Source organism: Ostrinia nubilalis, chromosome 3 (assembly GCF_963855985.1).
Source record: "Ostrinia nubilalis chromosome 3, ilOstNubi1.1, whole genome shotgun sequence".
Lineage (NCBI taxonomy): Eukaryota > Metazoa > Arthropoda > Insecta > Lepidoptera > Crambidae > Ostrinia > Ostrinia nubilalis.
In genome coordinates, this window is record NC_087090.1 from 3682810 (window position 1) to 3708782 (window position 25973).

The 25973-nt window shown below is 37.3% G+C and overlaps 3 protein-coding genes across 4 annotated transcripts in view; 1 reads left to right on the forward strand and 2 right to left on the reverse strand.

The window, feature by feature from the left end:
* Positions 1-25973, forward strand: part of LOC135087598 (dual specificity calcium/calmodulin-dependent 3',5'-cyclic nucleotide phosphodiesterase 1) — a 276250-nt gene that overhangs the window by 116089 nt on the left and 134188 nt on the right. The window lies entirely within an intron of this gene.
* On the reverse strand, positions 515-6266 carry LOC135087599 (maltase 2-like). Its single transcript, XM_063982328.1, has 10 exons — positions 6019-6266; positions 5442-5621; positions 4864-5021; positions 4512-4637; positions 3827-4282; positions 3316-3423; positions 2634-2784; positions 1458-1653; positions 1003-1140; positions 515-634 (listed from the first exon to the last, which is right to left on the reverse strand). Exons 1-10 carry the CDS (start codon positions 6185-6187, stop codon positions 568-570), a joined length of 1749 nt encoding a protein of 582 aa, XP_063838398.1. The 5' UTR covers positions 6188-6266; the 3' UTR covers positions 515-567.
* On the reverse strand, positions 8739-20495 carry LOC135088229 (maltase 2-like). Its single transcript, XM_063983108.1, has 12 exons — positions 20469-20495; positions 19758-19916; positions 19184-19363; positions 17514-17671; positions 17103-17228; positions 16065-16321; positions 15406-15604; positions 14712-14819; positions 14058-14208; positions 10372-10567; positions 9077-9214; positions 8739-8870 (listed from the first exon to the last, which is right to left on the reverse strand). The coding sequence occupies exons 2-12, from the start codon at positions 19912-19914 to the stop codon at positions 8801-8803; spliced, it is 1740 nt and encodes a 579-aa protein (XP_063839178.1). The 5' UTR covers positions 19915-19916; positions 20469-20495; the 3' UTR covers positions 8739-8800.

The following is a 25973-nucleotide window of genomic DNA, read 5'->3' on the forward strand; positions in this document are numbered from 1 at the left end:
TCTTAACCTACCAATGGAGGATTTTTTCATCGTATTTGAACACGTCCCAAATAGGTAGGTATGACTTCCTAACATCACAATTACTCATCTACTTAAATGTTTATTTTACGTTACTTACTGTGTGTGGATATGTACTTACCTATATTGTGTGAAAATGTTTAAGTATTTAAATTAACTTTTTCTTGTTTCTTCACCTTGCTTTCTGTGTTTGACCAAAAGATAAATCTTATTCGGAATAAATCCGTGTAAAACTGTGTGAAAACCCTACGTAGAGGGTGTGAAAATATTGTGATTTATGGTGGGGTCAGCAACGCCCATATTTACTAATGGTTCGACCAAACCATCGCGCTCGCGGTCTGCAAGCGTTGATTTGGCTGAATCTTTAAACGCATTGAATTTGATCCCCATCGCCATCGCGCACGCAGGCTAATCGCGTTGGTTTGGCCGAACCTCTAGGTAATCGAAAGATTTTTTAGCTGTATGAGTTCGTAGCATTTTAAGTAATACATTGTCATTTAGGATGTTTATGTTTATTGCATTTAAATAAATAAATAAAAATACATTGATCTAATTCAGTTTCAGTACGATTCCTTCATAACCAGCGACTGGTAGTGCTGAAGCAGGGAATTTGGCTCTGAAACAACAATTTTATTTTTTATTTTTACACGCCTATTTTAATAAGAAATCTAATTTTGTTTTTAATAAGGTTATGATTTATTTACTTAACAGCTAACAAATTATTAAAATGTTAAATGCAATAAAATATCTTTTCTTGTGAAATTAATAATAAGTTGTAGGTACCACTGAGCATTTTACATAACGCTTTCTAATCTCAAACAAGGCCAAAGTTTGTACTTTTTTCACAAACTTACACATCAGACAAACATTTTTGTTGCAATATCACCCGTATTACAACTACTTAGGATACCAAAGTGATGATGATGATAACATGATGTGCTATTTATCTGATCTAAAACACCTAAACCCAGCTAAGATACTGACCCTTCTTCCTTTGGAGACTGGATGCTCCTCAGCACGACCTTGACGTTGCCGTTAACGTTTTCGAAGTAGGTCAGGTCCACCACATGCTCGGCTGCCCTCATGTTCACAACAACTAGGTAAACATTCTTCTTGTCCCACCTGAAAAGGGTTGGGTATTTACGACAGGTGTTCAGAAAGTAGAGAATACGATATTTCTAGCCATCACAAAAATCTGAAAAAAATGGGGCAGGTACTTTTCTTCACTAGAAACTGGTAAAAAATGCATTTAAGTTCACTATTGCGTATAAATTACATTCACCTGACCACGATCAGTCGGATGATTTTCTTGACTTTCCAAAAAGGCCTATAAAGGACACTGCCTCGACAATTCCTCAAATATCAGGTCCCTGAACTACTTTTTAAATTTAAAAAAAAGCTGTTAACGTAACGCGAAGGTGATAGAATGGATTCCTTACCTCCTAAAAGCAAACACGTCTTGGTTCAAAGCCAGCGAGTCGTATCTTCCTTGCCTGAAGACGCTGTTCTGGCGAAGAGCTGCCAACGCCTGGTAAACTTTCAGGTGAGACCGGTCGGTTGCGTTCTCCACCTCCACGTTCAAAGTCTCGTAGCCATCGGCAACTGGTAGCCAGGTCTTGTCGCCGGTTGAGAAACCTGGAGAAGTCATCAACATTATTATCATCATTTCAGCCTAAGGACGTCCACTGATGAACATAGACCTCCCCCAATGGTTTCCATGTTGAGTTGCGAAACGAGTAACTTAGATTATTCTTGTTATAAGTGTTTATTACAATTAGTTTAAAGCCATGTATTCATTAGGCAACATTTGTTGATAAACTATTTATGACTAGTGTGCAACAAGTTTACCATAAACACAGGTTTCTGAAACTTGGCCGTCCACACTTGCTCTCCACTCATAGCGGGAGCACGGCAACATGTATCATAAACAATGTTTCATCACCTATGTTTATGGACTGTTTACAGAGATGATGAAACATTATGAAACATTGTTTATAAACAGTGTTTATCAACAAATGTTGCCTAATGAATACATGGCTTAATTTTCGAAGATTTGTGTTGTCACGACAAGAAGAAGTTTAATTTTCGCTATAAATAGGTTCTATATTGTTCTAAACTTAGGCAATTACGTTAAGTTATTAAAACATTTATACATTTATTAAAGAGGTACTCCTACTTAAAAACTGGATATTGTCATCATCATCATCATTTCAGCCATAGGACGTCCACTGCTGAACATAGGCCTCTCCCAGTAACTTCCATATCGCACGGTTAGTAGCGGCCTGCATCCAGCGCCTTCCTGCTACCTTTATAAGGTCGTCGGTCCACCTTGTGGTTAGTGTACTTGGTTATAATTTAATTATTACTTAATTAAATATTTATAAGGGCAAGTGTCCTCTAAGCCGTGACCATATTTTTCCTGTTTTATGTTTAGTTCCTTTCCATCCATCCATCCTTGGGGAGGGAATGGAGAGGGAATGGCCCACCAGTAAACGTCATTTATCGAAAATGACGACGACGACGACTTTTATTAGAAATCCCAATTAGTCTCTTTTTTAAGTTCAAGGAATTTGTAAGAATCTGATCTTATTGTAATTAATTTAATTATCATTTACCAGCATTTTTGCCAGCATTCCACTGGAAGGGGGTTCTCTCCGGGTCCCTGGACGAGGAGGCGTAGTTGATGGGGTCGTTGGTGTTACATCCAGAGGGGTCCACGGTGTCTTCCCAGCTCACGTAGCCGTCAACCATTCCCAGTTCTTCTCCCTAAAATTGTTACAGTAATAATAATTTATGAAACAATTTAAAAATGGTTATGTTTGTGAGAGAGAAGCACTTAAGGAAACTTTACTAGTCCAAGAGCAAAATCCGTTAGTTGATACAAAAGCTCTTAATAGTGAGTATAGACTAGAGTATTTACATGTAACACAACAACAAGCTGCTCTATGAAACGTTTTGGATCACCCTGCACTGTCACGCATCAAATGTCATGTACCATTACATAGAAATGCTAACCTAACATTAATAGTAGAAAAGTTACTAGAGTTTAAGAAAGAAAGAAAGAAAGATACATTTATTACAATGGACATCACACAAATACAGGCAATTACATAGACATGACAGTGGCACATAATAATGGAACAAGAAAAAAAAAGTAAAAACAAGAGTAAACTGAGCAGTGCCACCCACTCACCAACAAGATACCCACTGCAACGGGACCCCACTCAGCATATGCCGTGGCCCACGGTGATTAATTTAGAATTGTAAAAGTAATAAATTTTAGTAGTTCAAAATTACCATATAAGTGACTCCTACTCCTGGCAGAAGTAGGACGATCATGTTGATCCCATCCACCAGAGACGGGCCGTATCTAGTTGCCATTCTGCTGTTATCATGGTTTCCAACCTTCAAGAAGAATTCAATGATTAAGTGACATATTTTATAATATAAATGAAAGATAAAAATCAAAGTAGTCAAGTAACAGAATAATTCTATCAGAAAAAACGAGATTAAAATTCTCAAGCAGCATAGTTGAGGCGGCTCTACAAAATATTCGGAAGTACCATTTTAAGTTATTTCATAAATATTTGTGGACTGTACACTATCAAGAAGAGAACACAGAACCTCTGAATCACCATCTTAAGACCCTTATGCTCAAACCTAGTTAAATCATACTCTCATAATATCATTTGTTTGTTCTACAAATCACCTTTCTACCTAAATCTTCTAGTAACGTTAAAAGAGTTAGTCATGAACTGTTGAGTCACGTGCAATACATCACTTTTACGTAATCAGTAAAATATCTCACCACCCAGTTGGGCTGCTTATCAACCGGCTTGTAGGTGATAAACTTATCTACAGCCCTCTTGATATCAGCCGCTGAAGATTTAGCGTCAACATCGGTGATAAGATCAAAGTTAAACGGCATCTGTGCTCCTTTTCTGTCTCCCTCACCGAAATACCTCACTACATCTTGTATAGTAGCATACACTTCAGTCATCATGACTCTGGGTAGACCATCTTTAGCAGCAATTTCGTCGAGAACGTCTCTCCATTCGTAAACCATGTAGTAGGTTTCTTCTCGGTCTTTTGTGTAGATGTGAGAGAGATAGTCGTGCGATTCGGGGTCGACGTCGGTTCTGCCTGAGAGAGGTTCGTCAGGGTAGACGCCTCCAAAGAGTTCTTTGTCTACTTCGTATAAGCAGTTGACAGCGTCTACTCTGAATCCAGCCACGCCTTTGTTGAGCCAGAAGCGGATGATGTTCTGGAAATGTTAAGATCTTTCGTAAAATATATTATTATTGCTTATACTGGTTACCTACTAAGTACAATTTCCCCAAATCATATTTTTTATCTATCAGACGCCATAGGTAAGAAATTAATTGAAAAAAAAAACAAATACAAAACTAAATAAATACTAAAATTGTTTACTAGTAATATAAAACCGCAGAGTCATCATTATTTGGACTCTATACTATCATTATATTGCTTACCTTCATTTCTTCGACAACATCAGGGTTTCTGTAGTTAAGATCAGGCTGTCCAATGACAAATTGGTGCAGGTAATATTTGCCAACCTCTTTCCTGTACTCCCACGCGCTTCCACGGAAGTGGCTTCTCTGTAATATAATAACTATATCATTAGGTACTTCATTCATTCATAAACACTAATGTGAAAGTGACTGAATGATTCTATGTAGATAAATGAATCACCAGTTTTATCATAATTTCGGCCACATAGGTCATCCACCGCCAGACTAATTTAACATTTTGATAACCAAATTTTCATAGCAATTTCAAACTAAAAAGTTTTGCTATCACTATTTTTAAATCACAAATTCTCACCCAGTTGTTAGGCGGGTGTCTTATCCCATTTTCGTCCACGACTCCGTCTTCCCAAATGAAGTAGTCTTGGTATTTCTTGTTGCCAGCCAGTGCTTCTTGGAACCACACGCTTTCGTTAGAAGTGTGGTTGGGTACCAGATCTAGGACCACTTTGATGTCTGCGTAAAAAAATATCGTAAAAAGTTTATGCGAAGTAGCATTAGTTAATGTAATTTACCATTATCGTCACCTTCAATAATCTAAAATATTATTGTTTGTATTATTTTACTAAGCACCGCTATTTTTTAAATATTTCTTAATTCAAAACCTTTATTGCATGTCACATTACAATTTATATGTTGTTGCAAAAAAGAGGTATACATGTGATCAATGGTAACAGCGAGAAAAAAAATTGCCAAGCAACTACTATCATAATACACTACCTACCTTTCTTTCCCTTCACTGCAATTCCTTTATAGCCTGGATCTACAATTTGGCTTTCGACAAAATTAAGTAGACAGGCTCAGCTTACTATTTTCGAACCCGCAACGAATATAATCCGAAGAATGTAAGTAGAGTTCGAAACTTAATAAACTTACCGAGAGAATTGGCCTTCTGTACCAACGCTTCGAAGTCCTCCATAGTCCCGTACTCATCGTGAACGGCGTAGAAGTCCGCAATGTCATATCCGAAGTCATACATCGGCGACTGGAACATGGGAGACAGCCAAATGGCCCCCACACCCAATTCCTTGATGTACTCCAATTTTGAAGAGATTCCTGGAATTAATTGATTTACAATGAGAGCTTTCTAATTTGCTGATTAGGGACCCTAATGCGATTACGTTTCCAATACCTTTAAAAGGTTTTGAGATCGATGTAAAATTCTTCAAGACGTGTAAGACTAGGTAGGTACCTAATTTGTTCAGTTGATTAAATAAGAGTCAATCTGTAAGTAACTGATTTTTGCTTGATTGTAAAATTAATTGCAATTAGAAAAAACTATGAATAATGTCAAATTGTAATTTGCGTTTTGCATTACATTTACTCGTTTAAATAGAATCATAATCACCTAATATTTTTTACAATTTTTCTAATTTAAAAAGACAATCAACTCAAGTGGATAAAAATAATAGTGACACATTACACGCAATATTACATACACAAAAATACATACCATTCAGGTCACCAATTCCATCCCCATTGCTGTCTACGAAGGACCGAGGGTAGATCTGGTAGAAAATGGCCGTCTCCCACCACTCCTGTTTCTTTTCATTGTCGTCCTTCTTCAGGAGACCACCACAGCACAGCACCACAAATAGTGGCAGAAGTATAACCGCCTTCATTTTGAATTAGTTTGCGTCTTGTTACCAGTGGTCTGTGATGAGACCACCTACTGAGTTGCTGTACAGATGACCATTGATTTATATGTTTACGATAACTCACTTAGTATGTACAGTCTACAGTACATAAGACTGTACAGTTCTGTTGCAAAATCACTCTTGTTGTAACGTCTTAAGATGCTATAAAGTTAAGTTTCCTGTGCTGTCGTTTGTACCCATTTATCAATGAGTTGAGTGGACCGATATCACTGAGACGAAATGATTTAACACTAGACTTTAAGTACGGTGAATAATGTTGATAGGTATTTTAATTAGTTAATTTGTAAACAATTAAGTTTTATCAGGAATGCGGATAAAACCAGAATGCATTCCAAGACACAAATGCAAGTGTCTCCAAAACAGACTGTCTAAATAGGTTGGAACATGGTATAAATGCAGATTACAATCTACAACCAAGTGGTAATCAACAAAACCACAATAATATGGCAGATCAGGGGGAAACTAGACTTAGAAAAATTGCTATTTATAAATATACCTAATTGTATTATAATATAATACTTAGTAGGTAAAATGACATTACGTAAGTATTTATATGGCTTAATTAACATCTTTTCTGTAAAAGTTACAAAGGCTTCTTTTATTAGAATTTTGACTTAGAGAATCCTACCCAAGATAATAATAGTAATATCAAGTTGTGTCAGTTATTAGTCATAGAATATAGTATGTTAGTACTTAAATAACATAATCATGCGAGAGGAACGTGAGAAAGGCTGACATGTGACATGTAAGATAATAGCAAAACAACAAAACAACACTTTAGATAGTTATGATTAATAACAAAATTAACAAGTGTTAGGTTATCGGAGACTTTCCTAGTCCTTGCTTTAAGTGCGGAAAGATTTTAAAACTTGTTTTTATTTTTTATAATTAGTTTTTAGTGTTTAATGTTATCTGTACTAATTATTGAGACCACACTTTGTTTGTTACTGGCAATAATAACAAATATTGGCTGAACTATTTTGTAATTTTAGAAGTAAGATCATCATCATCATCATCTCGGCCATAGGATGTCCACTGCTGAACATAGGCCTCCCCCAATGCTTTCCATGTTACCCAGTTGGTAGTGGCCTGCGTCCAGCGCCTTCCTGCTACCTTTATGATGTCGTCGGTCCATCTTGTGGGTGGACGTCCCACGCTGCGTTTTCCGGTACTCGGCCTCCACTCCAGAACCTTGCTGCCCCATCGGCCGTCAGTTCTGCGTACTATGTGCCCTGCCCATTGCCACTTCAGCTTGCTAATCCGTCGGGTTATATCAGTGACTTTAGTTCGTTTACGGATCTCCTCATTTCTGATTCCATCTCGTAAAGAAGTAGGTAAGATAACTTGTATTTATAATAATTAAATTATAAACTATTTTTATAATGGGCCTTACAAACCCAAGATAAATCTTTCTGTTTGTCTCCCGGATTGTTAAAGTTAACATACAATTTCAGTTACTTAAGTTTGTTATAACTAGACATCGGATTATATGCACTATCAAAATGCCAAAATATGCATGCAAATATGCACTAAAAAAGGGCGAAATATGCACAAAATATGCACAATCAAAAAAACATTATTAGAATTAACTTTATTTTCACAATACATAATTAATTAATTATATAGGTACTTATTGGTTGTAATTCTTGTGACAATATAAAATATTAATTCTTGTGACAATATAAATATAGTAAAAAATATTAATAGTGACAATTTAAAAATTATGTCATAAACTGCATTTAAACATGAATTTGATTTATTGTTTGTTAAAAAAATGAATTTTAGCGAATGTTTTTCGATAATAAAACGCAAATCCAGGAAACGTTTTTATACGACCGGTCACTTTTCGGTCTTCATGGAATGGTCATTCATTTTCGCTCCGCAACCCCCCCCCCCCCCCCCCGTATGAAGGTTACTTTTTATTCAAAAAGGTTACATTTTTTTATATTTCTGGTAATTTCTGACAAGACCCGACTGGCAACACTGGTACGGATCGCTCTCAATGCGCTCTCGCAGTGCGTGCGAGGGCGATGTGTTGATGTTTGGTGTGGGGACGGCGGCGAAGTACAACACGTCTAACATGTATAAATACTAAAATAAGCACTGTCAATGAAAAAGTACCAAAATATGCAATAACGCTATAAAAATAGCATTATATGCGTTTGCATATGCAATAATGCAAATGCATATAATCCGATGTCTAGTTATAACTAATCATAAAGTTAATCGATTCTTCGAATACAATAGCAAACAATAAGACATAATTGATGTATGTACTTGAACTGATATTTATTTACCGTAAATCTTCACATGTCAAACTCATATACCACACAAACAAAACCCTTAAGATAAATAAAATAGAAACATTTATCACGTTTCACATTCCCTACTGATTCTTATCGTATCTCACCATAAAAATTATCATACAGAAGGTATTGAATTGCTCAATATGATGAAAGAACGACTGAAGATTTTTAAGTTAAGAATTTCTGGGCAATAAAAAAACAAAACACTGTTATTTTCATTTGTTTTATTAAACATATCTTCTTAGTGACGTCATAGGTTGTTTATGAACAGTTAAACTTGCATTCGGAGTACCAGAGCCTCGTCTGCAGCAAGATCCAAGTAGCTAGCATGAACGTTGTCACTAAAATAAATGAAACAAGTATTAGGAACATAATCGTATTCTAACTATCGATACAATTCAAAATTGCATATAGAGTGGGCTTATTATAGTTCTTCTATCTCCCGCCTAAGTAGGTGTCATGTCAATTTTAGTACAGCTTCAGGACAAGGATACAGGAAAAAAATGCAGAGTAAGTTTCAATCGCAATTATCAAAATTTCGTATTACCTATAAGTTCTAGAAGATAGGACACTGCTAGCTTCCACCTCCAGCTGGCCGAAGATCAGGTCGAAAGCAGTCAGATTGACTATGTGGTACGTCCTCCCAACATTCATGACAACGACATACGTGTCATCATTGTACCATCTGAAAATAAAATCAATTCAAACAATTTCAAACTCATTTAAATAAATAACAAATTAGAATTTGCTGAAGGTTAACACTTAATAGTATATTGGCTTTGTTAAAACCGTAAAATATTTTAAATATTCTATAGTCAACTAACTACAGAGAGATTTAAATAATAATAATCATCATCATAATTTCAGTGTCTACTGCTGAATATTATATTAAGTGATTCCCAGATTGATCCGTTGATACTTTGATAGCGACCTGCATCCAGCGCCTTCTTGCTACCTTTTCAGGAGATATAAAATTAAGAATAAGAAGACGATCTCGTGAAGGTCGCGGGAGGTGCCTGGATGCGAGCAGCGCAGGACTGGTCTTTGTGGAAATCCTTGGGGGAGGCCTTTGCCCAGCAGTGGACGTCTTTCGATTGAAACGAACGAAAATTAATAACAAATCATTCAAGTGACAAAAATATCTCGATTTTTCCAGAACGCATTTTTGCTTCGAAAAGGTACTGAGATAATAAAGGAAAAACGTTATCATAATGTGTTATTTTTGACAAGATAGTAGGTAGGTAACACGGCATTAAATTAGGTAATCATCTTGATGCAAATGCATCTTGTTGAGATAGCTTCAAATCGAAACCACTCGAAAAAAATCAGTGATTGCATTACTGTCACTGGGGACTAAAATGGATCGGCAATGTCATGATTATGATGATATTGGTTTTCTGGAAAACGCTATTGTTCTGTCATATCAGGACATTATTCACTTCCAAATCGCACACAGATCATACCAAGTTAAAACGGTCAATAGAAACTCTATTTAGATAAGTAAATGAGGCTTCTCTCTTTCTCTTTCGTTTCATCATCAGATCTTTTATTCTCCACTCTAGAAGTACCAAGCTGTCTCTTATTTACCAGAGACAAGAAGTACTTGGCCTACACACTCGACACTGGTCAGATGGGTTGGGGAGGCATTATTTGTACCAATAAGCCGGCTTTTATGTTGATACTAACGCCACCCATCCAACGTGTAGAGCTAGAAAATAGGTTAGCCCAAAGTTGGTGCCAATACTATTCTTAACACGATTTTATCTAGATTCACAAGTTAGATAAGTGGCGTTGGGACCAATGGTTGGGCCAAAATTCAAAGGCATGGAAGTAATGGCAAACCTTTTAAAAGCAAACACGTCGTTGTTCAACGCCAAAGACTCGTATCTGCCCAGACGGAAGGCTGGTCGTATGCGCAGGTTCGTCAGGGTTCTGTACACCTGGTAGTGGGAGCGCACTGCTGACCGCTGGTTGGCTACGTTCAGATGCTCATGACCTTCGGCCACTGGCAGCCAGGTCTTTTCTGCTGTGGAGAATCCTGAAAGAAGATGCAAAACAAAAGAAGCATTTATTAGTCCGTGAGGGAGACTTGCCCAGCCCACACTACGTCTTCCAGCCCAGGAGCATAGGACTATGCCTTTTTCCAGCAGCAGTGAACATTATTTGACTGAAACGAACAAACAAAAAAGTTAGGACGTATGTTATTAACCCTTGTCTGGTAATGTTGTACAGGTTTCTGGTTGCTTAATTTGGAGCACCAAATGACGCTTTAATGTCGTGTAAAATGTTCAAGTATTTTTGAGAGGAAAACGCCAGTCCACGTGAACAAAACTCCCTTAGTTTTTGTTCTAATTTCGACTCTATTAACTTTATTTTTACCACAATAATAAATTCAGAGGGCATAATAAAAACCTTTTAAGGTTTAAGGATCGTCACAAATGGATTTCACTTATTCGTCCGCGAATCCGTGTTTCGTACTAACGCGATGTAAATTCAGGCGAAGTAGGGCGGCATAAATGTATACAGAGTGTCCCTGACCAGTTATCCCAAATATTATACGCATAATATTATTCTCATATTATGCTCATACCAGTTCTTACTGGTTAGAACAGAATGCTGAAATAAGAAAACAAAAGTCACCCATAAGGCAAAATAATTTCAATCCTTTCTAGTCTAAAAGGAAAAGGTTTTGATAGTTTGTCATTTTATCCTTTGTTTATTTTTTCTAAAAAATACACTTTGCAACGAATTAACCAAAGGCTTAACATTGTCTTGTTATTTAGGTGCTAAATTTTTTATTCTAGTAAAAGTACTCAAATGCATTTTGCACGGCCTATAAGATATTTTGTTTTCCCATTTTTCCTAAGGCTCTCGGTCAGAACACCCTATATGGGGGTAACGTTATCCGATTATGGAATTATGCGTAGCCCCCGGCTGGAGCGCGACACGATGTCGTATGGGTAAAATGGAGTCATCATTGTCAGTGTGCTTCGGAATGTTTCCCCAGAATATTGTATTTTTATAGTAGGTAAATAAAAGATGTGATCTTCCAATGTTTTTGTGATCTGCCTGTCTATTTTATCGACAAAATAGGATGCCATATTTAAGGCGAATGTAGCCCAACGGTTTAGGCATCTGACTATCGATTCCAGAGGACTTTACTCTAACGCTGGACTATTTGTGTACAAAAAACTATAATTATTTAAAAATAATGCCACGACCATTATTACAGGTCTACAACGTTGCACTTCCCAGAATATTATGAGTATGAATTGCAGAGGTTACAATGAGAACAACTATTATCTGTTTCAAAGTAACTCAGTTCTCATTTGTTAGCATGTTTGCTAGAGCTTGTTCACGTGGACTATTATAAATGTCGGGCTTTTCCTAGACTAAAGACATAAATAGCTAAATCCCAATAATGTGTATGATACATACAGCTAATTAAAAGGTGATCTCTTTATGAATTTGTAACAATTTATTTTGTTTAAATATAACTCATCCTCGTTTTTTAGCTAACATTTCTAAAGTATGTCCACGCGGGCAATATTATAAGTCGGGCTGACACTGTCCTCTCGTACAGCGGAGAAGCGTTCATCGAGATGTCACAGGACTTGACATTTGCGCGTGATCTCGACGCTCGTTGACCTGACGCGTTGACCCCCACTTCACTTGAAATATTACAAGGGGCTCTAGCTGAACGAGGCTTTTTATTTTGGGCTAGTTTTTGACAGCTAAACACCGCTGAAATACGTCATAAGGTGGTCATATTCTTTTATATGGAGGCTTGGTAGAGTTCTGTCTGTGGTCAATTAATTTATGAAACGCGTTATGTAGGCACCTACTATTTTATATTAGTAAGGCTGGGTTGCACCATCTTACATTAACTTTGACAAACGTCAAAAATCTGTCAAACTGCATACAAAAAACACCGGTTATCGTTAAAGTTACGGTCAAAGTTAGGTTGTGCAACTCAGCCTAAGAGTATTAAGAATAAAAAAATCTGTTCCATCAAGTGAGAATTTCGTTTTTCACACACCTATTTCATGAATGCATCATCTGCAAAAATGCTAATAACTTCATATTATGTGCTCCGTAAACCACGCTTTTAGATAGGTCTATTGTCTACGGTATGGTTAATTTGGTCATCTTAAACTGTTATTTATAGAGTGATTTCGTACAAAAATATAAAGGACATGTACGATGAAATAGGTTTCGTGCTAAAATTACACGTTCGCGGTTTTGGATGCTGAACAACAACACCGGGAAAATGCGTTTTAACCCAGATGGCGCCATCGTCGTAAATGACGTAAACGCCAACAATGCCCACGTCATGTTTACTAACAGAACGCTCATTGTCCGATGAAACTAGGCTCTATAAATGCCTGAAGGGGAATAGGCACTTGATACGAATATGCTGCCAATGAGACTTGAAATGCTAACATTCCATTTTGCACTTCAATGGCTCAATTGAAACTATAATCACACATAGAATGCTATTGAATGCTTAATAATGAAAATAACTGGTAGTTAAGTACATGGAACCTAATAACGTAATGAATATTCATATCAATATATTATGGTCTTGGCGCTACAAATTTTTTGCGATAGATCGAAATATCAGATGATGCCGCGGGCTGAAGTTAGTCCAGAATTAAATGAAAGAAAACTGTTACATAAAGATGAAAATCATCATAACATAAATGTAATAAGATATTTGGTAATTCACTTCAATTTTGATTTTATTGAGACACCACTTGATCAAGATAAAATCCAATTGACATTTTCTGTTCAATCACAAGACGCGTCTTCACCAATTACTTACTTACAGCAATCTGAACGCACCTTTCAGGAATCGCCATCAAAACTCGCCATCAAAACTTACAAAAATCGACCTTATTGCGAAGTAATCTTCATGTCAGAAGGCGATCAGTTGATTTGACAGAGATGTAATGAGAACGGTTGGCTAGTAGCGAGGGCGGGTCAAGCATCCGATACCGCAAAATATTCATTGAGTTGGGTTCTGACGCTGTCCGTCAATTTTAATATCTCATTCATAGCAGCAGCATGATAAATAAAACAATATTGTTCAATTTATTGATGAATTCGTCAAATAATTTTCGACAATCCTTAAATTGTTGCTATGGTAGGTATTCCTCTTGTAAGATTTTCTTACTTTAATAGTTGACGTCTACTTCCTAAATAAATTTCTTTAGTCTTTAGCCGAGGCGCAGACCATCGATTTTTAGTTGGCCGATAGTTGGGTCGGGCTGTTAATCAGTATGGGGATGTATGAAAGTGCGCAGATTACACCGATTTGTTATCGGCCGATTCTTCATACAAATTGGAATCGGCCAACTAAAAGTCGGTGGTTTGCGCCTAGGCTCAGTAAAGTCCATATAGAACTTTTATCCCTACCAAACTGAAAAATGTAGCTTATAAATCTTATCCTATTTTATCAACTAAAACATTTATAAATTAATTCCTTTCACCCAAAAGGGTCGGGTAAAGAATATCCCGGGCCTTACCTGCATTCTTCCCGTTGCTCCACTGGAAAGGGGTCCGTACGGGGTCCCGGGATACCTCGATGAAATTGACCGGGTCGTCGGTGTTGCATGCAAGGGGGTCCTTAGTCTCGCTCCAAGGGACAAATCCATTCACCATACCTATTTCTTCGCCCTGAAAGGTTTCAATGTAATAATTGCATGGACAAAAGCAGCTTTGGTTAAATTTTGTGCATCGTATGTATTTGCAATAGATGTTATTTTGCAATGTAAGTAAGCTTTCAATCAAATTACATGAAATTATTTTAAGATTGAAGTGAGATTTATGGAAATTAGTATGGTAATAAGTAAAAGAGAAAAATGTGGCATTGGCTTTTCAGTGGTTAATTATTGTTCTTCAAGTACTTATAAATGAATGCTCAATAGCTTCAAGCCTGTGATTGGCTGGAGGCCTTAATCCACGAGAGAGGCGCTATATTTGGCGTTAAATGTATTTATTTCCAGGAAAACTTTGACATCTAATGTAATGGAATGAAAGTTGTGGTGTAAACCCCGACAAATTAATAATAGCGCCATATAAAAACCCAACCAGTGAAGTCAAGTTTATCCCGGGGGAAAGTTAAACTGTCATGTTTGTTGTTGATGACTGTCATACAAAAAGATAGAAATAAATGTTACCATATACGTGATAGCTATTCCAGGCAGCAAAAGAATGAGCATGTTCATGGCATCGACCAACTCGGACCTGAACCGAGAGGCTACTCGACTCTTGTCGTGGTTGCCGATCTGGAAGAAAAACAACCATCATTTAAACTTTATAAAATTCATCATCATCATCATCATCTCAACCATAGGACGTCCACTGCTGATCAATCCCCCAATACTTTTCATGTTTCCCGGTTGGTAGCGGCCTACGTTTATAAAATTAGTTTCAAATGCCATCACAGACTACAGCAGCTACAACATTGAATTTGTGTAGTTGTGTGATATTGTTCAGCAAAAAAGTTTAATGTATTAAAATTAAAACTACTTTTAGTTATCTTCTTCTAGTTACATACAAATAATGTCTGTAAGATCTAATGAACAGTCATAGGCATTATGATGAATGACAATAACGTATTTCTTTTTCAGACAGCCAAATTGAACAAGCCGTACCTAATGTTCTAACCAAACTGAGAACAAATACACTGTCACCCGTATTCACAAACATTACTTTGAGGTCTCACAGTGCTCGTGGACGCACAGGGTGACACACGAACCAATCACAGAGCTCTATTCAACACTGTGCATTCGATTTGCTGCTTCACTTAGGCAAGCATCGTTTGTGAATACGGGCGTTAGATACTCAAGTCAGATAAAAATGATACTTTACCACCCAATTGGCCTTCTTCCTCAAAGGTTTGTACGTCAACCATTTGTCCACAGCGTACTTAATATCCCTCGCATCCGAGTCCTTATCCAGGTCCTCAATAAGGGCGAAATTGAAAGGCACATGGGCCCCCGAATGGATCCCTTCGCCGTAATACCTCACTGCATTTTTAATACTTGTGCACGCATCTGTCATCATTACCCTGAGGAAGGAAAAGGAATTGTATATGAGGCGTGTTCAGGATACAAAGGAATTAAATAACGGTAGTACAAAGTGATTTTCCTCGACAGAGTTTAAGCTTTATTGCTTCAGAATAAGATTTGGAATCAATTGACTTAATTTTGTGGTTTAATGCTGATGAATGTATATTTTAGTGTTGGTACACGTGGATTATGAGTTAATGAATCGATGTGGGCGGTTGTGTAATATTAGAATAGAAGCATGGAAGCATAAAGAGCTGATTTGAAGAAAGATAAAGGATTTCCCGGAAAAAAATCTTTTTTAATTAATGGTAATGGTTTTAAGTGATTTCCATCAAAAATAATGTTTGCATTTAAATTGAAATCTTTTTAAATCGTTTGCCTCCTGTCACATAAAGAAAAAGTAATAATCTTCTGTTCCTAATAATAATAGAATATTTTTTTTGTCTCTGAATACGATACCTGGTCACGTTATTCCGTAGAGTTATAGCATCGAAAACGTCTCTGAATTGAGACACCATTTCGTAGGTTTCTTCTTGGTCCTTTGTGTAAACGTGGTCCAAATACCCATAGTCATCTGGGCCCAGCCCTGGTTTTCCAGTGAGGGGCTCATCAGGGTACCTTCCCCCGAACACATCTTTGTCGGTTTCAAAGAAATAGTTGACAGAGTTGATTCTCATACCAGCCACTCCCTTTTCGAGCCAAAATTTTATAATGTTCTGAAACGCACACGTATAAATATAATTAAAGACGGTGTACGAAATTATTTTCAATTACTTATTGCTTTCCATAGTTATGTAATCGTTGTAGAGACTATAACTTAATATTCGGACCTAATTATGAATCCTGTCAGGAACAGCGTGACTGTGTAATAGAAAGGAAAGGGAACCTATTTTGTAACTAAATACACGAGCCTAATTTATTTATTACGTAAACTGATATTAAAACACTTTTGGCAGCACCAGAATTTATATAGAAAGATTCATTTTTTTTATTTGTAGCACACGGCATTAATCCAAGATTGATGCCTTCGACCTTAGAAGCGAAATAACGACAGGTGTATTCCTAATACACGTGTGTGTGTGTGTGTGTGCGACCTTACATGTTACACGCGGGAAGAGGCTTAGCAGGAGCATTTAAATGATTGATGAGATGGAGATGGAACGTCAATGGAACGCCCTGATTTTGAAAATGGAATTTAGGTAAATTATTTCAATCATTGGTTATTTCGATTCTTATTTATGGTATTTTAGGTGTACTTACATATTACAAAGGTACCATCGGCAACAGTGTTAACTATCCTTTGCCTGTTAGTCGTCTCGTTCTATCGCAAAGAATCACCATTTGATGAGAGTAAGAGCAAAAACGGAAATGGATAGTTAGTTAACAGTGTGGCCGTGTGTACATTACATAAAATAGGGATCACACATAATGTAGTAGTATTAGGCATTATTTTAATCGACGCTAGTAGGTACATAGATATCAACATAAATGCATTACCTTCATTTCCTCAAAGACGACAGGGTTTCTGAAGTTCAGATCTGGTTGTGCCTCACCAAATTGATGGAGGTAGAATTGGTCTCGACTAGGGTGATAAGTCCACGCGCTTTTTCTGAACACACTGATCTGTGAAAAGCAACATTATTAGCTAAAGAAAAGGGAAAGAATATTCCAAAACAGCAACTAGAAATGATTAGGTATAAGTTTGTCTAAATTCGTTGGTAGATCCAAAAATATAAGTAGACATTTAAAGAACTCTATACTCGTATGTGCCAAATCTTGATTTAAATTGAATTAAATCGTGGAATCGTGGTCACAAGACCGCGTGGTAACAATTGATTTCTATTGTCTTGATTAGCTGGTACTTAAAGGGCTACAGTTTTTAATTTTCATTTAATTTTCGTTACTAACCCAATTATTAGGCGGTTTTCTGTCACCATTGTCGTCCATGTGACCGTTCTCCCAAATGTACCAGTCGTTGTAATACTCGTCTTTGCTGGCCGACTTGAGGAACCACTCGCTTTCGTTGCTCGTGTGGTTCGGCACGAGGTCTAAAACTATTTTTATGTCTGAAAATTCAAAACATGTATTAAAGATGCTTTTCACAAGAGCAAGGTGCGTAAAAAAAATCCTGAGAGTGATGGACCCATGGAATTTGTGATTGATTTGAAAACTGCTGTTGCTTTACGGGTAGTTTGAATTGTTCGGACAGAAAAAGTTGAGTCTGTTCTCAAAATTCTGCTAGTGATAAAAAAAATTGTTATGACTTCACCAATAAAAATTTTGTTTAAGCCAAAAACCATAATCTAGAAATGAAAATTCCTTAACAGGACGATACCACAGGATGATACGCATTATCTAACAACATACCCAAACATGTGAAACATTGATTATCTTTTAGGCAGGTGTAGACATTGAACAAGTTTATTTTTATCCAAGCAAACATTAAAACTCCGATAAAACTTCAAATAAACAAACTCGTACATGACAAGTTATCGCAGAATCTTGTTAGGAAACTTGAATGAGTGATTTGAGATACTGGTTCTCAACCTGAGGCCCGCAATTTAAAGTGAGGTGAAATCCATAATAACGAAATTTCACTTCATAACGGTAGACTTAAAAGATAGAGTTACTCCGTGATCATGGCGCTTGCAACAGTACTGAAATATCGGAGGCTGGTAAAGAAGGTACATGGTAGCAATCCCCTCAGTAATAATTATTCTGTTAGTGACCATGAAATTTTAAAACAATAAAGTTACTGTCAAATATCGAACTCCCCACTCTATCTGGTCACAGTGAGAAGTGTAGGCCAAATCCTCCTTTTACCTCTAAAAAGGAAGAGAGGTAAAAGATGTAGAAGAGAAGGTAAGAGGTAAAAGAAAAGGAGGATTTTCCTCCTCTCGAGGATCCTCTCTAGGATCGTATTTCTGCAGTGGAGACCGAATGACCTACTGATGATGTGATCTAACTAGGATTTTGTTACTTAGGGGCCCGCCACTCAAAAAAGTTGAGGATCACTGATCTCCAGTATAAACAAATTTCGCCAGAGTCGAAAATTTTGATGATTCGTCTGAGTAATGCATAAATTTGCGTAATGGATTGAGCAATGAATAATGATGAGCTCACTTAGTGCGTGTTCGGGACGATTCCCGAGTGGTGCGGGTGCAAATGTGATTGTGAACATTCAAGTTGATGTGAAGTTTTTCCTTTGGCAGTTATTTTACTGTCCGCCAAAAAACTCACAAAGCACACCGCAAAAATAAGCTTTAATGTTTTTGATACGTTAAAAATGTCTCAGTTGGCAAAGCTGTTGGAAAGCAAAATGGAACAAAAGATCATCGGTTGACGGCCCACCTGAAATCAGCCAAACCGACATAAAAATCGTGTTTAAGTTACTTATCCAGTCAGCAGAATTTAATAATTATCCCTTTTTCTTTTAATGACCTGATTTTCAGACTTAATTAGTTTAATTAGATTCGTAATAAAGAGAAAAGCCATCTACCTACATATAGGAGCCGTGATTCTACCAAAAGGATATTCAATAATTTACAAAACAAATATTAGTGCTTTAATGAACTTACCTAGTTCATTGGCCTTTTTGAGCAGCTGTTCAAAGTCCTCCAAAGACCCATACTCTGGTTGTATGGAGTAATAATCCGATATGTCGTACCCAAAGTCATGCATTGGCGACTTGAAGATGGGAGACAACCAAGCGGCGTTGATGCCAATCTCTTTCAGGTATTCTAACCTTGAAGTTATTCCTGCAAGTAAAAATAACATTAACGGTAGAACGGCTATCCTTTATTATTATCATGTATCGTACGATCATAAAATTATCATCACAAAGACATGGCAATTTCTAATTCAAAAACTAGTGCCTATATTACAAAAAGGTCAAAGATATAAGCAGTGCAGGAACGGTCGTTGTGGAAATGCCTGGTGAGACTTTGTCCAGCAGAAGAAGTCATTGGGCTGTACCGAAAACACATAAGAATAATCCCACCATTGCAACTCCTGTATAATCAGGATCTACAGCTTGAAACCCCTCAATGAAACCCAACCAGTGACAGTTTAGTGGTCCCGGGGAATAGCTAACTGTCTTGGAACCCGTAATAGAAGAATATAGGGAGGAAGGAAAGAATACAAAAAACTCACCATTTATATCCCCAACACCATCGCCATCGCTGTCCATGAAGGAACGAGGGTAGATCTGATAGAAAACAGCTGTCTCCCACCAGTCCTGCTTCACGTTCACATTCTCGTACCTCGCCTCGGCTATCACCACCAGACTTGCTGCTATGATCTCCCACATTGCTGGAAATTATAGTGATGGTGATGATGATCTCTTTTCAAATTATTAGTAGATACTCAAGGCTGGTAGAGTTTTTGTAGTCCAGAGATAACTAGAAGTTATCCAGAAGGTAAAAAGAGAAGTCTAACCTATATACTTATTATGAAGGGGATGACAGACCGAAATCTATTTGAGTAGATTATAATAATATCTCGCTCGATCTGGTGAAGGTCGCGGTAAGAGCCTGGATGCGGGCAGCGCAGGACCGTTCATTGTGGAAAACCTTGGAGGAGGCCTTTGTCCAACAGTGGACGACATTCGGCTGAAACGAACGAACGAACGAATAATAATATAACCGTCGTATTATACACGCCTGACGAAGACGTAACGTCATGAGTCCGAAGACGTATTTTTCACTTTTTTATCTTCTTCTTCTACAAAATGTGACGTGACGAAGATACTTTTATTACCTCACGCACTGTCCCCTAACTGAAAAAACACCCTTTTCATCGCTCTGTTCTCTCTAACTCTACTCTACCTCTCAAAATTTCTAAGACAACAGTCAGAATAATCACCTGCACCCACGAGTCGACTCCTGCGCAAGTGAGATGGAAGCATATCCTCCAGCCTTTATATAACCAGCCCACAATGATTGTTTAAAAACATTGGCATACACTTCCTTGATACACCATTCATATTTTGCCGTGATGTCATTCAGTTTTTAAAACTACATGACAATAGAAATGATCTGTTTATTGTTTGGATTTTTAATAATGTCAGTTAATTGTGTTATAAGGAACAATATTTTATTTCATTCTTGTTACAAACTTCTTCTTGCTCAAAACACGATTCAAACTCAAGCATGGCTGTGATTGGAATTGCATTTTTCAATGTGCGAGGGGGTTTGCCGCGAAGATCAGCTACGTAAGCCATCTTCGGGCACACCAGCGCCGCCAAGACATTTAGGAGTCTGAGTGGTTGCCATGGCCGAAATCGATCGGATGGATCATCATGATCATCACCATCATCGTCATCATCATTATCATCATAATTTTTACTAAAATTTTACACTTTTAAAATGCTGGACGACGGCACATCAACTTTGTACTGCGGCATCTTGTTAAAACATTATTATAATAATCTAGGTGCTATTTTGTAAGAAATGTAGAGCCTGATGTGCTGTTAACTGTACTTGTATGTAATTGTAAACATTTTCTAAGAACGCATTTTTTGTTTCAGGTAAGCAAATTCCACTTAAAAGTCGCTGCAATATACCTTAAAGCTGATTTTGTAAGTTTTTAGTTACTAGAATTAGGCTGAGTTGCACCACCCAACTTTAACAGTAACTATAACGATAACCGGTGTGTTTTGTATGGAGTTTGAGAGATTTCTGTCGTTGTTAAAAGTCGAATTAAGAGGTTGCAACCCAGCCTAACATAATTTAATACGTACCTAAGTTACATCAACGCGATATTAAAAATTATATCCCACATTGAAATCAACTAATAATAAAGTTGGAGCTGTATTTGTTATAATGATCATTAGGCCAAATCATAAATAACGAATAGAATCATCAAACCCATGTACTACAATTTCTGCGCTTTCGCATGCGAATTGAAATTCTAACGCATCAAAATATGCCCCCGGCAAACATTCGTACGCCAGCTGACGTCGGCCGGTGTCCCTGGCGGCTGATATTTTAATCCGGGCTTAAAATTTAATCCTCATTACACTATCCCGGCGACCCAGCGACTGCACGTTGAATTCGGTGGATTAATACATTTGCATTTTAACTGAGTGTATTTTCCATTAGCCTTCGTTCGTTTTTCTGCTATATTGTTGTGTTTTTAATTGACTGTGCCAGAAGGAGGGTTAGCAATAATGTTGTTTTGATTAGGAACTCCAAAGAATATGGAATGTCACCTAAGAAAACAGCGAAGACCTCTTGCTACAAAAACAATAAATAAGATGCATTTAGAGAAAGGAATTCACTAAAAGAAATGCATAAATTTATAATGAGTATTTGCGATGAAAAATTATGTTAAACCCTTTGGAAAAAAATTTTAGGGCCTAATACACACCACAATTTTTTCCTACAAAGATTACGTCCGACAACGCGCTAAAAAACTTCGTATGCATAGGCTCTAAGAAGAAGAGGCGTATGTGATAAATAATAAAGAAATATTTTATCAAACCAAATATTCTTACAGACTTACACCCATTTCGCGTATTTTCATTGCTAAGCAAAAGTTTAATATAAAAACAAAATCATCCTAGAGAATGTTCGCGCGATTAAATTCCACACGTTTTGTTGCTCACCACGACGCTATTATCGCGACCCATGTCACATTCCTCGGCTGGGTCGTTGTGCTTACAAACGTTTAATTTCTTAGGCACTTGGTAATACACTAAAATATTAAAGACTAGCTTTCCGCCCGCGGCTTCGCGCACGTGAACTACATCTTCTACATATTTTACGGAACCCTATTTTCTCCAAAATAAAATTTAGCCTATGTTACTCGTGGATAATGTAACTTTCGAATGGTGAAAGAATTTTTAAAAATGGTCCAGTAGTTTTTGAGCCTATTCATTACAACCAAACAAACAAACAAAGATTTCCTCTTTTTAATTTTAGTGTAGATAGTGTAGAGAACTATTTAGTAGAACAATAAATTTAAAATTTCACCACCTAGTATTAATTAACACATTTACTAAATATTTTAAAAGATTATCCTTGTGAGTGTTGAAAAATAGATTAAAAAATAATGCAACTTTTTAAGGTAAGTATACAGGGTGTTAGGTAAATGGGTATATGAGCCGACACTAGCCCATGTTAACATGGGCATATAAATGGTATGGTGAAGTCAAAAATTTGATATCATTATTTTATTTTTTTTAATTTTCATACAAAATATTCTTTTTAAAATCCGATTTGTGACTTCTGACTGACTTCACCATACCATTTATATGTCCATGTTAACATGGGCTAGTGTCGGCTCACATACCTATTTACCTAACACCCTGTAGACTAGAGCATATATTTGTTTGTAACAGAACAACGAGCCGCTCTATGATAATGCCACCCTGTCATTTTACCTGTTCGTACGTCATACATTTTTCTAATGCCACCCTGTCATTTTACCTGTACGACGGCATAAATTTTTCCTGTGAGACGATTTTTGAACAAAAATGTATAAACTGAGTTGCACGTATTATACGTTGCACTCTATAACGTTAACATAAAGGTGTATTTTGTATATGTATAGTTTGACATATTTTTGACATTTGTTAAAGTCAAAGTAAGATAGTGCAACCCAACCCTAAATAATAATATAAAACGGATAAAATCGGTCTTATAAATTGGAAATAAGTGCACTTTGGAACACTTATAATCAGATTAGGCTCGCCAACTAAGATCGATAATAGATTCGGGGTGTGGTTTTGGTGCATTAACCTACTTTGGGTATCCTTGTTTGATTAGAAAAAAAATAGAATAAATAAGTTTGGAATAGTGAAGGTTATCATTATGAAACTTCACATGGATGCCATGTATAATCATACATCTAAATGTTCCCCCTGAATTAAAAAACCGTATTAAAATCCATTGAGAATTTTATAACATCTATGCATACAAACAAACAGAGGACTTTATTTATTTAATGTAGAGATGACATTCTCGTATGAATCTACACTCAAACAAAGCTTGAAATTAGAGATTAGTATAAACATTGAAATTCAACCAAATGGAAGAGCGAGTAGGAAATTACTTTTATTAACCCATCAACCTACCCATCTTCCACAAACTTAACCAAACCAAAATAATAAGCTGTCAACTACATAGGCTGTCTAAGTGCCAACGCCCGTATTCACAAACATTACTAATGAGGTCTCAAAGTGCGTGTGGATCACTGTGGAACCAATCACAAAGCTCCATTCAACGCTGTGCGTTCGATTTGCGAACTTACATAAGCAAGCATCGTTTGTGAATACGGGCGTGTCGCCGATAAGTAAAGATCAATTTGAAGAATATCTCCACAATTTTTCCGCTTCTAAAACAGATAAAAGTTGGCCAAAAGACAGCGTTCCTGGTACCATATGGTAGCAGATATTGGCGTGGTAAGGACGTGGAAATTTTACATCATGAATTGCGGAAGACAAATGTGGCCTCTCATGAGACTAGCGCGAGATTCGGAGCTTTATTTAATCTGTTTGTATGTTAGTACATCCTCATTTACCTACATGTAGATCTCGAGTGGTTTATTTCAAGTGTTTTACGTTGTCTTCTTTTAGAAGAAAAAAAATGAAATTAATTTATAAGGCGGGTTTTATAAAAAAGTGTTAAAACACAAGTGATTTACCTATGAAAACATAGATAAAAGATTATCTTATCAAATGTAGAGCGTACCTACTATTTTCAAAAGATTCCTATTCGTCAGTGGAAAGGAAAAAATGCTAAAGCGCCATTTTGGCCAAAATGAGTTATATACATTGTTGGATAGGATTTTTTTTTCTGCGTCGATCTATCTAGGTTTCAACTCAATCCGATGACTTTTTTGGCGCTTTAGCACTCTGAAAATTTTAAGTATTTCTAAAATCACCGCCCTCGTCGCTGCTAAAACGACGTGTTTTCAGTGTTTTTGCAACAAGTGTCGCGTAAGGGTTTTTTTGCTGGCAAAATATTTTTGCTTTCACAACATTAAGTATTTTTTTGTTATTTAAGAACTCGAATGACTTGTTACTTTAGCAATTCGAGCTTTTTGAGTTTTATAGTTCATTGGTATATTAGTAGTTATTCATGGTTGTAGTTCAAAATGATTTGGCGTGTAAGCAAAAGTAAGTGAACAAGATTCGATTAATTTTGGCGCTTTAGCAAAAAGTAGCCTTTTTTTAATAAGCTTTAAAGTATTTTAGCGAAAATGAGAGCATTAATCAAAGCAAAAACTATAGTAGTTAAGTATTATTAACAAAGACATCTCAAACACACTTGCATAAGCACACACTACGCACTCGGGTCACTCACAAGTGCCTGCAAAGATGCAAGAATGTTGCAACTATCCAAATAAATAATTTGCTCCCTGGGCACACATTTATGCCGGTGGATTCAATGCACTCAGTCATTGAAAAAAAGTGTTCGTTCGTTTCAGCCCGAACGATATCCACTGCTGGATCCCCCAAGGCCAGGCCTCCCCCAAGGATTTTCACAAAGACCGGGCCCGCGCTCGCATCCAGGCACCTCCTGCAACCACCACCTCCAGATCGTCGGTCCACCTAGTGGGAGGCCTGCCCACACCACGTCTTCCGGCTCGTGGTTGCTACTCTTTTTCCAGAAATTTTCTACCCCTGCAGCCATCAGCTCTGCAAGCTATGTGCCCCGCCCACTGCCACTAGATTTTAGCGATTCTGCGGGCTATGTCAGTCACTTTGGTTCCCCTGCGGATCTCCTCATTTCTGATTCGATCACGCAGGGAAACTCCGAGCATAGCACGCTCCATCGCTCTTTGGGCGACCTTGAGCCTTCTTATGAGGCCTATATAAGCGACCACGTCTCAGATCCACAAGCCAAGAAAAAAGGGTAACAAACACTATTGTATGGGCGCCGCGCCGTCTAATTGGCCTGCCTGCAGTATATGCTGCTCTATCAAGAAAAGTTCCCAAACTAATGGCAAGATAAGTCTTTCCCTGGCTTCTTGAGGATGAAGTGAGCCGTCTTCCATTGTTTGGGGAAATACGCTACAGATAGGCATTTGTTTGCAATTTCCATGAATATCTCCCTTTCGCTACGAATAGCTCTGGTACATAAATATCGGCGGGAAATCATCCGGTCCCGGGGCTTTCTTTAGATTTTGCACGTTAAGCACGGCCTCCACTCCTGCCTCGGTAAAAAGGGGATCGTTTGCGAAAGAAAGCGAAACTTTAGAAGAGCAAACAGCTCTTCTAAAGTTCCGCTCTCTATCAGTTGTCGGAGACGCGTGTGGTGTGGTTTATCTATTGTCACGGAATCATCTGGATCAGCCGATTATTCTGGGCACTCTGCCCAGTCTTGCCGTTAAAACCATTCAAGAGCATGTCCTCTTGTCTCT